The sequence below is a fragment of the Lissotriton vulgaris genome, chromosome 7, assembly GCF_964263255.1.
Source record: "Lissotriton vulgaris chromosome 7, aLisVul1.2, whole genome shotgun sequence".
NCBI classification, from domain to species: Eukaryota; Metazoa; Chordata; class Amphibia; order Caudata; family Salamandridae; genus Lissotriton; species Lissotriton vulgaris.
This window is the reverse complement of record NC_141695.1, coordinates 1751194889-1751209681: the sequence shown is the minus strand read 5'-3', so window position 1 is coordinate 1751209681 and position 14793 is coordinate 1751194889. Positions and strand designations below refer to the sequence as shown.

Sequence of the window (14793 nt, the reverse complement as noted above, 5' to 3'; positions counted from 1 at the left end):
GCGGGCGCATATGTAGTCTCGCGTGCGGGACTTTGAAGATGCAGGAGGCCATCATGCCTATCAACTGCATGAACACTCTTGCTGGAAGTGAGTGTTGGGGTCTGAATTTTTGTATCAGCAATTGCATGCTGTTTATCCTCACTGAATTTGGCTGAGCTTTGGCTGCCAGAGTGTTTATTGTCGCGCCCAGGTACTGTCGCACGTGGGCGGGCTGAAAATGTGACTTTGGATAATTCAGCAAGAATCCCAGATTGTGAAGAAGATGAATGATGTGGGACATGTGGCTGGCACACTGCTGGGCCGTCTTTGCTTGAATAAGCCAGTCGTCCAGAGAAGGGTAGACATGTATGTGCTGTCTCCTTAGGTGTGCTGCCACTGTCGCCAGGCACTTTGTGAACACCCTGGGTGCCGTCGTTACTCCGAAAGGGAGGACTTTGAACTGATGTTGATTTTGAATAGTGAACCTGAGATACTGTCTGTGTGATGGGTGTATGGGTATATGGAAATACCCATCTTTTAGATCTAGTGTTGCTAAGAAGTCTCCCTGACTGAGTAACGGTAGAACCTGCTGTAAGGTGAGCATATGAAAATACTCAGGCAGGATGTACCTGTTCAGTGGCCTGAGGTCCAGTATGGGTCTGAGAGACCCGTCCTTTTGGGTATTAAGAAATACAGAGAGTACACCCCTGAGCCTTGCTCTTCTACAGGCACGAGCTCTATGGCTCCTTTTTGCAGCATGCAGACGACCTCCTGCTGCAATAAGTGTAAGTGCTCTGCGGACATAGGACAGTGTCTTGGTGGTATGTTGGGTTGGAGTGGATGTCACTCTAGACAGTACCCGTACTGGACAATGTCTCTCACCCACCTGTCTGTGGTGATGGATTTCCAGACCGGCAGGAACTGTTGCAATCTCCCCCCGACAGGTGTTATATGGTTGGGGGGCAGAGACAGGGCGTCACTGTTTGTTATTGGCGGAGGATCTGGAATTGTTGTTTCCTCTTCCTCTGCCCTTGATGTTGTTTCCACGATATCCACCTCTTGTGTGTTTATTATAGGTGGATTGTGTACTTCCATTATTATACTGCGTCTGCTGTGTGTTTTGGCCTCTTGAAGGTCCTCTAGTATTGGAGCAACGAAAAGAACCGCCCAGAAACTGCTGTGACTGCAGAGCCCCCATAGACTTTGCAGTCTCGTTGTCTTTTTTAATTTTCTCACGGGTGGTGTCAACCTCGGGTCCAAATAAGTAGTCCGGGTTAACTGGCTGATTGAGGATAGTTGTTTGTATCTCTGGTTCGAATCCCGAGATTCTTAACCAGGCATGTCTTCTTAACATGACGCTAGTGTTAATGGCCCTGGCTGCAGTTTCTAGTACTTTTGACTCCTTGTCAGGAGGGGGAGCATCACCAGTAGTCTGGGAGTTCGCTCTCTTACGTGCATTGGAGACAACTAATGAGTCTAGTGGCAACTGTCCTTTTATATAGGTAGGGTCCACAGGTGCCGGTCTACATTTCTTTTCAATTCTAGGGTTTAATACCCTTGCCCTGGTGGTCTCCTTAAAAATGTCACCCGCATGCTTCAGGACCCCTTTGAGCATGGCCAGAGTTTTGACGGATCTCTCTGAAGTGGAAACGGTGTCGACCAGAAAGTCCTCTTCAACAGGGTCAGCATGTAGTTGCACGTCATGGTTACTTGCCGCTCTTTCAATAAGGGCGTTAAAGGCAGTAGTGTCCTCAGTAGCAGATGTTTGTACACTATACACATACGTGTCAGGGGCAGTTTGTGGATCCCTTGGGTTAGCTGGGTCTGCCCATGGTTGGATTTGTTAGTCGGGATCAGTGTCCACATGATACGTGTCTTCCTCATCTTCGTCATCCCCTGCATCCACATCTGAGTATGCGGGTGAAAAGGACTGAGGTTCTTGTCCATAGGATTGGTGAGGTTCCACAAGAATTGGCGATGTGGTGGAATCCCTCTTCTTTTTTAATGGACCAGTCTCTGAGTCGATGAACTGCCTCGACTCCTGTTCTTGAGGCTCCTCTGTAGCCCCCATTTCCATCGACACTTTTTTATTGGCTCCGATACCTTTTTTTGGTTCGAACATCTTCGGTCGCACTGGTGGTGGCAACCCGAATTTGATTGGTGTCGATGCGGACTGAATGTTCCCGACCAACTTTGGTGTTGGGGCCTTTTTTGGCCGGACCGTTGCAGCCTTTTCCTTTATGCGTTGGAGTGACTCCGACACCTCTTTGGTTATGAATTGACTCGGCTGCGTCGACTCGACAGGGTTCCTGGAGCCAGTCTTTGTCTTGTCCGCAGGCCTTGTCCGAGGATCGACCCCCTCTTTTGGTTCGAGCCGTTTGTCTGTGTCGACTCTCTTCGGTGCCGACTTCATTGGTTCGACAGCCTTGACTTTGGTCTTTGGAGCCGCAACCCTCGGCTCTACGCCCTTTTTGAACCCTTCGGTATCTACGGCCTTTTTCTGTTTCTTCGGCTCCGAGGGGTTTGAGGCCTTGGAGCCGACCAGAGCCAGCTTCACTTTTGGTTTCGGTTTTGGCAGCAACGCTTTCGGTTTCGTTTTCTTTGGATCGACCGATGGCGGTTTCGATACCGATGGCTCTTTATGTATGTTCGAAGCCGGGCCTTTATGCGGGGCTGAAGAACGAGTTTGTAGATCTTGGGTAAGGCCTTGTGGCGATCCCTCGACCTGAGCCTTATCGAGTGCTTCAACGTAGGCCCCAGTATACCGGTCGGGCCTAGCTCCTCGCCTGAGCTATCTTCTACGGCCCCAAGGGCCTCTGCGTCGTCTCCTACCTCATCAACAACGTTTTTTTCTTCTAATATTTCTTCGTCCTCGGCGTCATACTCTGAGTCATGGCCCGAAACCGGATCGGAGTGTTCTTCCCGATCCTCCAGATCAACGACCTCCTCATCTTCGGTCCCGAAGATATTTTCTGGGCGGGGCGCTGATCTCTGCGACTAACCGAGCCGCGCGTCGAATATGAAGAGTTTTCTTCGACCTGAACCGGGCACAGGCCATACAGTTGGCTTCGTTGTGATCCGGTGACAGGCACTTGTTGCACACCGGGTGGACATCGATGTGCAGGTATTTTGCATTACAAAGTGGACACCTTTTGAATGGGCTCCTTTCCATCGTAGATCGAAGATCGGGTCGAGTGTGGAAAAAAAAACTGTCTGATTCCTCGATGTCCTCTCGAAGCAAAGTTATCGGTACCGAACGAAACTATACCGACGCTGTCTAAAGCCTTTTGGCTTTGTAGAAAGTTTTCCCAACTTGAGCTAAGATAGTAAGATCCGAACCCAATGGCGGAAAAAAACAATCTGAGGATGGAGGGGATGCCCATGCGCACTCTAGTCCAGGGGAGGAGCCACCTATTTTGTGATACTTCGAAGACTCTTCCAGGACAACAATGTGCAATCATCCGAACCCAACACTAGGCGGCGATCTATGCACAGATATGAATTCAGCAGCCCACATGCCTCGAACATGGCAAATCTCTTCCATTTTGCAGCATAGCAAGCTCTAGTAGTAGGTCTTCTGGCTTCTTTAATATTATTCATACAGTCTGGTGGCAGGTTAAGGTAACCAAACTCTAAGACTTCAGGAGCCAGATCGCCAGATTCAGTTGACTTGGATCTGGATGCCTGATGTCTCAATGGTTCTGCGTTAGCATGGATGGTGTCAGACACAGTCTTTGGTGTGCAACTAGAGCGAGTTCTAGCAGTGTGGTAAACCATGGTTGGCGTGCCCATGTGGGAGCTACCAGGATCAGTTTGAGAGATTGTTGTCTCAGCTTGTGTACTACTAGTGGTATTAGCGGGATTGGCGGAAAAGCATAAGCAAATCTGCCTGACCAGTTCATCCATATCGCATTGCCCTTGGACAGCGGGTGTGGAAACCTGGCGGCGAAGGTTGGGCATTTTACGTTTTCGTGTGTGGCAAACACATCTATGTTCGGATGACCCCACTTGTGAAAGAATGGTAGAAGAACTTGCAGATGTAGTTCCCATTTGTGAATTTGTTGTGTCTGTCGACTTAACAGATTTGCTATCTGATTGTGAACTTCTGGAAGGTGTTCTGCAAGAAGATACATTTTTTGTGGAATGGCCCATCTCCAAATGTTCTGTGCGAGCTGGTACAGTTGCAGGGAATGTGTGCCTCCTTGTTTTTGAATATAGTACATGGTTGTCATGTTGTCCGTCCGGATCAAGACAGCTTTGTTCTGTACATGTACTTGGAAGGATTTTAGTGCTAGGAATATTGCTAGCAGCTCTAGGTGATTGATGTGAAGCACCTTTTGTTGAGCGGTCCATTTTCCCTGAGTTGTATGGCGGAGAAGATGGGCTCCTTATCCTGTGAGGGATGCGTCTGTTGTCAGTACTATCTGTGGCACAGGTTCGAGGAACGGCTGCCCTCTGGACAAGTTTTTTATGTTCCACCACTGCAGAGAGTGGTGCGGCTGTCCATCAACACCAGGTCTGTAGGTTGTCCTTGAGCCTGGTTCCACTGTTGTGCTAGACATTCCTGCAATGGGCGCATTTGCAGTGTTGCATATGGTACAATAAAAATGCAAGATGCCATCATGCCTATTAGTTGCATTAACACTCTGGCTGGGAGAGAGTGTTGGTTTTGAAACTTTGTGACTAAGGCTTGAATGCTCTGTATACTGGCTGGACTGGGATAAGCTAGAGCTGTATCTGTTTTTATCGTAGTACCTAGGTATTGATGTACATGAAAGGGCTGGAGATGTGACTTGGTGCAGTTGATTGTAAACCCCAAGTCGTGCAGTGTTTGAATTGTTTGAGATGTGTGTTGGACACACTGGTTGAATGACTTGGCTTTTATGAGCCAATCGTCTAAGTATGGGAAGACGTGGATATGTTGTCTTCTGAGATGTGCTGCTACTACTGCCAGGTACTTTGTAAACACTTGTGGTGCGGTTGTGACCCCGAATGGAAGGACTTTGAACTGATAGTGTTGTCCTTCTAGTACAAATTTGAGATATTTTCTTTGAGAAGGATGTATGGGAATGTGGAAGTAGGCGTCCTTGAGATCTGGTGTGGTTAGTAAATCGCCTTGTTGCAACAATGGGAGCACTTTTTGTGAAGTGATCATGTGAAAATGATCTGAGTGTATATACAGATTGAGAGGCCTTAGGTCTAGAATTGGTCTTAGTCTTCCGTCCTTTTTTGGTATTAGGAAATATAGTGAGTAAACACCTGTTCCTTGATGTTGCAAGGGAACTAGGTCTATTGCATCTTTTTGCAGCAATGAGAGAACCTCTTGTTCGAGCAGCGTTAGACGTTCTGTGGATATTGGACACTGTCTGGGTGGTATATGTGGAAGGGTAGCTGTAAGCTCTAGGCAGGAACCATACTGCATAATTTGTTTTACCCACTTGTCTGTTGTGATGGAATTCCAGACAGGTAGGAACTGTGTTAGTCTGCCCCCTACAGTAGTGGAATACTGTTGGGGGAGCAGAAGGAAGTCACTGTTTTGTGGTGGGAGAGGGTCGATTATTGTTATTTCCTCAACCTCTTCCATTGTTGTTGTTGCCTCTGTAGCCTCCTCTAAAGTATCCTCTATTGAAGGATGTTTGTGTATTGGCTTTAAAGAAAGTTGAATTGTCTGCTCCAGCTTGTTTGGAGCCTCCTCTGTAGAAGGAGCGACGAAAAGAGCCTCGTGCTTGGGTGGCCTGCAGAGCTCCCATAGACTTTGCTGTGTTAGTGTCTTTCTTAATTTTTTCAAGTGTTGTGTCTACCTCAGGACCAAACAATTGTTGTTGGTTGAATGGTTGATTTAAGATAGTAGTTTGCACTTCTTGCTTAAATCCTGAAATGAGTAGCCACGCGTGCCGTCTAAGGACACTGGTGTTTATTGCTCTGGATGCAGTGTCTGCTACATCAAGTCCGCATTTAATGGAGGCGTTTGATATAAGCTTACCCTCTTGTATGAGGCCATCTGCTTGTGCTTTACACTGGTCTGGTATATGTTGTAAGAGCTTCTCTTGATCATAGTGAGCCCTGCCGTATCTTGCTAGGAGGGTCTGTGTGTTAGCAATGCGCCATGTATTGCTAGCTTGAGCAGCTATTCTTTTCCCTGAAGCGTCTATGATCTTTGATTCTTTATCAGGGGGGGGGGGTGCTTCGCCTGATGTTTGGGAATTTGCTCTTTTCCTAGCGTTTGAAACTACTAGGGAGTCTAAGGGTAGCTGTCTTTTAATGTAGGCAGGAGTCGCTCTGTACTTTTTCTCTATCCTTGGGTTTAGGATTCTTGCTCGTACAGAATCTTTAAACACTTCTGGTGCATGCTTAATGACTCCTTTAATCATTGGCAGTATTTGCACAGTTTTTTGGGAGTGTTCACAAGTGACTAATAAAAAATCTTCCTCTGCCTCATCTGAAAGCATGGCGACATTGTGATAGATAGAAGCCCTATTAATAAGTGTTGAAACCCAATGTTGTCCTCTGGAGAAGGTTTAGATGGATATGTATGTGGGTCAGGAATATCTGGTACATTCTGTGGGTTTGGGTACTCCTAGTCTGGTGAACCTGTTGGGTAGGGAAAAAGGTCATCTGGGTCTCTCCCTCCCCCTATGCTATACTCATCATCATCATCATCCTGAGGTGGTGTATGTGTAGGAGAATTTTGAGGTGAAATGTTTAAAGGAAGAGGAGGAGAAGGAGATACAGGAGAAGGGTGCATAGGAGTGGACCTCTGTCACAATAAATCTTGTACTGGAATCAGTACAGATTTATTAAAACAAAGTCTATGATAACAAAGACCATAGGTTTCAATGAAGCCATCATGTATCTGGGGAACTCTTAGTGACCAGTGACCAGTCATTCTATTTAGGATGGTTTCCCTGTTCACTTGTACCATACAGCAATTGAACTAGACCGAACAGGGGCACCCCTGCTCATGCAGATATGCCCTCATATGTTATATAATGCACGCTGCCCTAAGGCTAAAAGGGGTGTAGGGGTGACTTACATATATTCCATGCAGTGACTTTGGCATGGCACACAGTGAGTGTGCCATTTCATATTTTTACTCATAGTTTGCAAAATGACACGCAGTCTGCAATGGCAGACTGCCTGCAATTTGTATGGGGGGTCCCTTAGGTTGGCATAATGCATGCTGCAGCCTTTAGGGACCCTCTTTGGCACCCATGCCCTGGGACGTACAGGGCTGCTTAAGTGTGTGTCAACTGGTTTAATATTAGAACATGTTATCTTGTTTTAGGGAAAGAGCACTAGCACTGGGGCCAGGCTAGCAGTACCCAATGCACCGCAGTCAAAAAACATCAGTACCAGTGGCATAACAGTGGGAGTCACCATGACTAAAAGGGGCACTTTCCTACACAGTCTTCAACGATGCAGCTCTCTTTCCTGGTCCCTCAGTGCAGCAGGACAGTCCTTCTTCCAAGTCGGTTGAGATCTGAGTTCTGGTTGCCAGGGGTGGCCTTTTTATGCTCAGAAAAGACCCTCGGAATAGGATGCGATTGGTAGCTAATGGGCTTCCAGGTTCCTTCCCTTCTGATGACCACTTCCTGGGAAGTGTGGCATCTAGCTATCCTAGGAAGCACCATTCTGCCCACTCCCAACATGGTGAGACCCCTCTCTCAACACTCAGAGCTCCTGTGCACATTTGCCTGCTTGCGGTGTCTGCTGCATCTAGTGCAGATTTGAGGCAGGTACTAGGTACATTTTTTCCCTCTTGGACCACCGCTCTTGCTCTTTTCTTGTCCTCCTCTGGGAGCTTGTTTATAAACTCCTCCATTTCATCCCACTGCTGGTCGCCGTATCGGTTGAGCAGGGCATTTGAGTTGGCAATGCGCCACTGCATTGCTGCCTCTTTTTCCATTCTTCAGCCCACTAAGTCCATCCTTTTACTCTCCTTTACTGGAGGAGGTCCTGTATTGGAGACTGAGTTAGCTCTTCTTCTGGCCGATGTTACAATGATAGAATCTGGGGTAACATTTCCCTGTACATATTTTGGGTCCTTTGAAGAGGGTTTATATTTTTTCCACTCTAGGAGTTACCCCTCTGTTAGATGCTGGCTCCTTGAAGGCTTCCTTGCCTTGGTCCAGAATACTTGGCAACTGGGGACAATATTGTGTTTCTTTAGTTGCAGGTGCCAGGGTTGGCAACAGGAAACATGTACCCCCTTTTTCTTCCTCTAGGGGCACCCCAAACTGGTTTGCAGCCCTTTTAACAATTTCATTGTAGGAGACAATGTCATCTGGGTGAGATGCCTTCAAGGATAGTTGCAGATCTCTTCCTCCGGACTCTCGGTGTCGAAGTCGTTCCATTCGTCCTCAAAATTTTCTTTGTTTTCCTTCTCCTCCTGTACGTTATCATATTCCTTGGGGTCTTCACCTCGAGTTTCAGGGGTTGGTGGGGATTGGAGGATACCATCTTCCGCCTCTTCGGCGTCAACGGTATCAGGTTCGAATTTCAGAGCCTTAGGGATTCGATACTCCTTTAGTGAGTCATCAAACTCCTTTTTCCTTTGCAATAGTACAGGTATTTCTTCCTCGAATCTTCTTTTCGACTTTGAGGGCCCTTTCGGATTCGGATTCGGATGCCGGGGTCTTCCTTTTCTTGTCAACGTTGGTCTTCGGCGTTTTAGGAGGGTTCGGAGTCGTCAACCCTTGGCTTGTGCGACTTCCCCTCTTCAGCAACCTTTGGGTGGGTGCCGTGGGTTTCTTTCGGTAGCGGCTGACCTTTGATCGCCTTTTTGCTCGGCGTCAGGGCTGCCTTGGCTGTTTTTGGTTCGTGGCCCTTCGGTTCTGACGGATCTTTGGTTCTTACCTTGTGGGTCTTTTGCTTAGATTTCTTCGCCTTCTTTTTGGCGTGTTTTTTCTCGGCGTCCTTTTCTAGAAGTTGGACGTCCGATCCTTCATTTTTATTTTTTTTTTAAATAATTTTTATTGTAGTCATACCTGTACAGGCCAATACACACATATAAGTAGCATCATAAGTTTTAGCAGACATATTATACACCTCGTCAATCAGTACACAGCCGTCCGGCCCATAACCCGGGGGTTGGGCGGCGTTGAAGTCTCTGCTCATCCATGCCTGACGTTCAGTACAGAGGAGTGGTTAGTGTCCGGATTAAGTGTATGACTACTTTTATGGCCCTACTAAACTACGCGCTAATCCCAACTCCCCTTCCCTGCGCCAACCCAAAAACTCCCCCCCCCATCCCATCCCGCACACCACCACCCGCCTAAGGCCACGCTGTTACCATCCCTGGGTTGCTGGCTTCAGTCTCCCTATATTCCTGCTGCTCCTAGGGCCTCAACTCGCCTCCTCCATCCCCTCTACCCCGGGAGTCACCTCCTCTGCGTCAGCTTCGCTATCCCTGAGTGCTTGCACCATTACTTCCCATGCGGTCGCAGTGTCAGCTGCTATCTGGCTAGGGGTCCTGCGCGCAAGCTGGTATCTATGTGTGCTGTCAGCCGTAGCCCATTTTAGAAACTCCTGCCGCCATCTCCGTGGAGTAGGCCCTATCCTCGCCTTCCAGTTCTTGGTGATCTCCCTCTTAGCCACCATCAGTCCCATGTCGATAAACTTACTCGTGAGCTTATTTTTGGGGGTATGGGGAAACCAGTGCAAAAGACATTCCGCCGGTCCGTACTTTATAGATCTTTCAGTCACCTCATTCAGCACCTCCCCTACTTCCTGCCAATAATCCCGTAGGGCCGGGCATGCCCACAGCATGTGCACCAACTCAGCCCCCTCCTCAGGGCACCGGGGGCAGGCTGCCGTATCATCGCCAAAATACCGCCTGATTCTACCTGGGGTCATGTACGCCCTATGCAACACATAGTAGTGGATCAGCTGGAACCTGGCGTTTCTCGTGCTGTTGCGGGCCCTACGGACAAGTTGTGCCCACGTCGTGTCCGGTATGTCCCTATTCAGATCTGCCTCCCATTTGGTTTTTAGGGATGTGAGAGGAGGGATATTCTCCCTAATCATCCGATCATATAGGCACGTAACCGCCTTAATCGTGCCCGCCGCCATCATGGTGTACTGGCACGCCGCTGCCGTCCCGGGTTCCTCAAGTCCCGTGCCCCAGTGGGCGTGCATCGCCCTAGTTACTGCTGCATGCAGCAGAAATCCCCCTCTCGGGATACCGAAGCGTTCTATTAACTCCTGGAACGGGAGCAGTGCGCCATTTTCAAAGAGGTCCCCAACCACCTGTATCCCCGCTTCCTCCCACTCCTGTAGTTGCGACCAGTCGCCGCCATGCGGTAAGGCCGTTAGCATGCCCAGTGGTATCTCAGGCGCGTATGGGCGCTGGGTACCCGCTCTCTTCTGGGTCCGGTTCCAGCATTGACGGTACGTGCGCTGCTCCAGCGACAAATCCCGACTGTCGGACGTCCGATCCTTCATGTGTGGATTCCGCAGGAGCTGCGTGTTCCTCTTCGTCGCTCGAGAAAACCATCTTGCCCATGGAAGGTTTCTTCATTTACATCAACATTGTGGCGTAGTGGGCCTGTCTCTGATTTTGGGGTGTCCTGAGAGTTTTCAGCAGGAATGCTGCACAGGCCTCGCAGTCTTTATCCTGGTAATCCTTGAGTAGGCAGAGGTTGCACATGGTGTGGGGATCCCGCTGCGCCTATTTGTGATGGCACTTGGGGCAGAATTTAAAAGGGGTCTTCTCCATGGCCCCTGCTGTGCTTCTGTCTACGACTCTACGTCGATGATCAGTCTCTTCTCGTTGATCCTATCGACGATCTTCTTTTCTTGAAGTTATTTTGGGAAAAACTACTTTTCTTCGGAGCTTCCAGACTCAATGGCGGAAAAAAGAATCTGAAGATGGCCACCATGCACGTCAACTTCCAGGATGCCTTCTGACGTCATACAGGGGACGTACCCGACACCAAATGGTGGTTGACAGCGACCAAAACAAGTGAAAAAAAACAAAGACAATTCCTAAGCCAACCACTAGATGGCAGAATGATGCACAGCATGTGAATCCAGAAAAGGATTCAAGCTGCAAAACAACTTGTTACTTTAAGCCCTACTTGATGCAGAAGTCGAAATTAATTTATCTTGTTGCCACTTCCAACTTTTAGAACATTGCCACTCAGTTGTCCGCCATGGGACAATCTTGTGCCCACCGGGGAAGATGGGTCAATGGCTCCCAGCACAGGTAACAATAGAGGCCTGCAGCTGGAGGAGTTGTTACCTCCTTCTGGCATGGAGCCACACAGGGTGCTGGCCCAAAAGTAGTGTTTCAAAGAAGAATCTACCATTATAGGTCAAACGGTAACCACACTCAAGAGGGTCTGCTCTTTTGTCTGGGTAGACCGGCTGGCATCGGGGACACAATGGGCAAATGTTTTTCCATGGGCGTGTAGTCACACTTCTAAGGTGGGTTACCAAGTTCCACACACCAAGAAAGGGGCTCAACATCTTGGGAGTGGACAGAATGGAGCACTCTGGGATAGCTAGATGCCGCACTTCATAGGACGTTATCAGGCAGGAGGTAATCTAGTAGCCTACTGGTTAGTACCACAACCTCACCTGAAGGCACTTTCCGAGCATAAAAGGAGCACCACTGGCAGCCAAAACTCAGTTCTCACTTGACTGGAGAAGAAGACGAAAGAAGGACTGCCCGGCTGACCCTGGAACTGGCAAAGGAGAGGCTGCACCTAAGTTAGACTGTACCTGCTGCTCCTTGGGCAAGCAAAGTAAATGTGCCTGCTGTGTCCCGATCATAGAGAAGTTGTCCCTCAAACCCAGCCAGAGGCGGAGATTCCTAGATTCAGCTGGCTGACTTTCCTGACCACAGCATAGGGCCACAAAAGCTGAAGAAGTCAGCCTGTGCAAGTTGGTAGGCCATATCATCGCAGTGCAGCCTGGGAGACCGAAACCTGATGCTCAAAAGTTACAACCGGGTCTGCTGTGAGAGTTGTTGGAGTACAGTTTGGTGGCAAAGTTATTGTCAAAGAAGGAAACTGCTGTGTTCATTGTGCCCGGTGACTAGCAATCCAGTGGCGACTAGACTTTTGCTGGACCAAAGAGGAATTCGAGGGACGTCAATCCCTGTGGCCAGTCACCCCACCAGGACAGTAGACCAAGGAGTGGCCCCAAGAAGACCCAGTCGACCGCACAGCACCTTCAGAATCTTTAAGTAGCTTCAGTACCCTGTATCCCTTGCATCTGGACCACTCCATAGAAGTAAATGTCAAAGGGACCACTGACACTGGAATTGGACTGCAGACTGCTTTCCCTGTTGAGGTAACTGTTTCTTCGGACCTTGCTGGTCCACTTGACAGGCTCCCTGCCAGAGCTGGTCGCCCAAAGTAACAGCATTCCACTCTGACAAAGTTCTGCTCGAAAAAGTGGCTAAATGTCAAATTTGTTGATTTTGGCAGTGCTTGCTAGTGGTAAAGTGAAAAGTCTTGAGTTATTATTCCTTGAAAAATCTATACCTATGGAATCCTACAGTGATCACGTTGGTGCCACAAATTCATAAAGATATAATATTTTTGTAGATGGCTTTTTGTTTTTTTGAGTGTTGAGTTTCTTCTTCGCTTGGTTTGGTGCTGTTCAAATGCTTTACACTTGTCCCTTTGTTGAAGTGTGACTGCTCGAAGCCCCAGCTACTCAGGGTTGAGCTAAGGTTTGACTAACGACGCTTGACTGGTCCTTGAATGGTTGGTAGTGTATTACACGTGGAGGTATCACAAATTCACCACAAAATACACCTACTTTCCTCACAGAGACGATATTACGCATAATTTACTGTGTCACAATGAACTTGAGTTCCAACCTCCTGAATGAAGTCTTGCCTTCTTACTCTCGCTGTCCTGAGACATCCTAAAGGGTTGGGTATCCAATGTGCAGTGCACATGCATTACTGCCCTGTAACACGTGGTAAACAAAAGCCCTCGCACAGGATTGTGCCCAGTAACATCGGATTGCCCCAGAAACGCCTCCAAGACTAGGCCGCGGCCCAGATTTCACACAATGGGCATTTATCAGGGTTCCTCATCATTATTTTAGTAGTTATCAATTAACATATGCCTAACGCAGACTGTTCCTGCTTTTAATTCAGTAAATGATAAGGACCAGAAATACTTCTTACTAACAGGGGCATTCAAGAAAAGACTTTACCAGAAACTAGCAACTGCATATCAAGATTTGTGTTGTGAAAGTACCCATCTCTACCCTGTAGGAAATTAAGTACCTCTTCATGACGTGCAGCTGACCTATCCCATGTCCCCTTTTGACGCCCTGATATAAGGTACTTTCACTAGCCGGTCTTCGCACCACCTGGCTAAGCTAGCTCTAGTCCAAGGATACTTCAGTGCATCAGCGGATGCACAGCTGCCGGCATGGGCGTTAAACTGAATTGAATAGATTATCCTTGAGTTTGCCAGAAGCCCCAATCTCAACCCTGGTGTAAATGCAGACTAAATACATCCTTCGTGCTTAGGCTATGAATAGGAATAATCTTTACTATTTAGCCCCAATCTCAACCATGGTACAAATGCAGTCTTTGTGCTTAGGCTCTGAGTAGTACTTGTCACTATCGAGCCCTAATCGAGTAACCTTGTTCCCTTTGCCCCGGTCGCTCACTGGTACCTGAAACGCCAGGTCATGGTATTTCTGCTTCTCCTTGGGCCCCAGGGCGTACCACCACTCGCCCAGGATCTTGCTGACGGTGCGGTTGTCCTGGTTGGGGTGCCTCTGGTGAACTAAGGCCCGGTGCCTCTTGCTGAAGATCATGAAAGCATTCATTGGCCGTCGGATGTGGTCCTTTTCTCTCTGGAAAGACAAACTTTGTTAGGTAGCACCTCGAGAATTTCCTAGCCGCTCTATAAAGGGTCCCTCCAACCCTCTGCAAAGACCCTCCTCGCACACTTCATAAGGTACCCACCACTCCCATGGACCAACAACACCTGCTGTGCAATATGCCACCTTCCCAACAACAAGGGTGTGGTCAACCTTCCGGCTCTGACAACTACACTCACCCTGTTCCTTTGGTTTCCTCTGCGCTACTATGCGCTACTATGCCAAAATGCTGTAAAGTTTTTTACACATCAGCACTACCTTCTCACCACAGCAGTGCAATCCACCCCAGCCCATCTCCTTTGATGTTTAGGTAGCCTGCACTGCCACTGCGCAGACCCCTGGCTCTCAAACCAACCTCCCCTGCTACTCCTGCGTTCTCCGTCCTGACCTTGTTTGGGCTGCGTCCATCCTTCTCAGATGAGGAGTCCCGATCCTTCGGTAGCGCGCTCAAAGACTGTGTCCTGCGTTTCCCAGGATGGAGGGGAAGCGGCAAGAGCTCAGAGGACACCACAGAGAGAAACCTATGAACAACAAGAACACAGTCAATTCACTGCCCACTAATGCATCCAACACAGTCAATCAGAGCCAAGGGAGTATCTGCTTCTCCCACCGCTCCAACAAAGGTGGATGATCACCACCACGCCCCTGGACAAACTACTTCTCTTCATTTCTACTTCAAGCTTTCTCCGTCTTTGCTGCATGAGTAGCTGGACACCGGCCATTGATGTTTCACTCTTTTTGTGAGCCCATGTTTGCATTTTACATGGTTATGTTATGTTACGTGGATTTGTACTGCGCACAGCTGCCCCAGCTAAGGGGCGTCCTGGCGCATGGCAAGGTAACACGCAACAGCCACAAGAAACACAACAGCTAAAAAGAAGGAACCAGGTTAAAATAAGAAAGTTTTAATAGCCTTACGAAAAGAAAAAAGATCCTCCAACAACCGAATCTCCACCG

At 48.4% G+C, this 14793-nt stretch overlaps 1 protein-coding gene across 2 annotated transcripts in view; it reads right to left on the bottom strand.

Moving 5' to 3' along the window:
• The window catches only part of CIC (capicua transcriptional repressor), a 445344-nt gene that overhangs the window by 249768 nt on the left and 180783 nt on the right, over positions 1-14793 (bottom strand). For both annotated transcript variants that reach the window (XM_086933054.1, XM_086933055.1), the window contains exons 5-6: positions 14225-14357; positions 13627-13809 (exon numbers count right to left, since the gene is read on the bottom strand). In XM_086933054.1, the coding sequence (XP_086789180.1) occupies positions 13627-13809; positions 14225-14357 (316 nt within the window). The remainder of the gene's footprint in view (positions 1-13626; positions 13810-14224; positions 14358-14793) is intronic.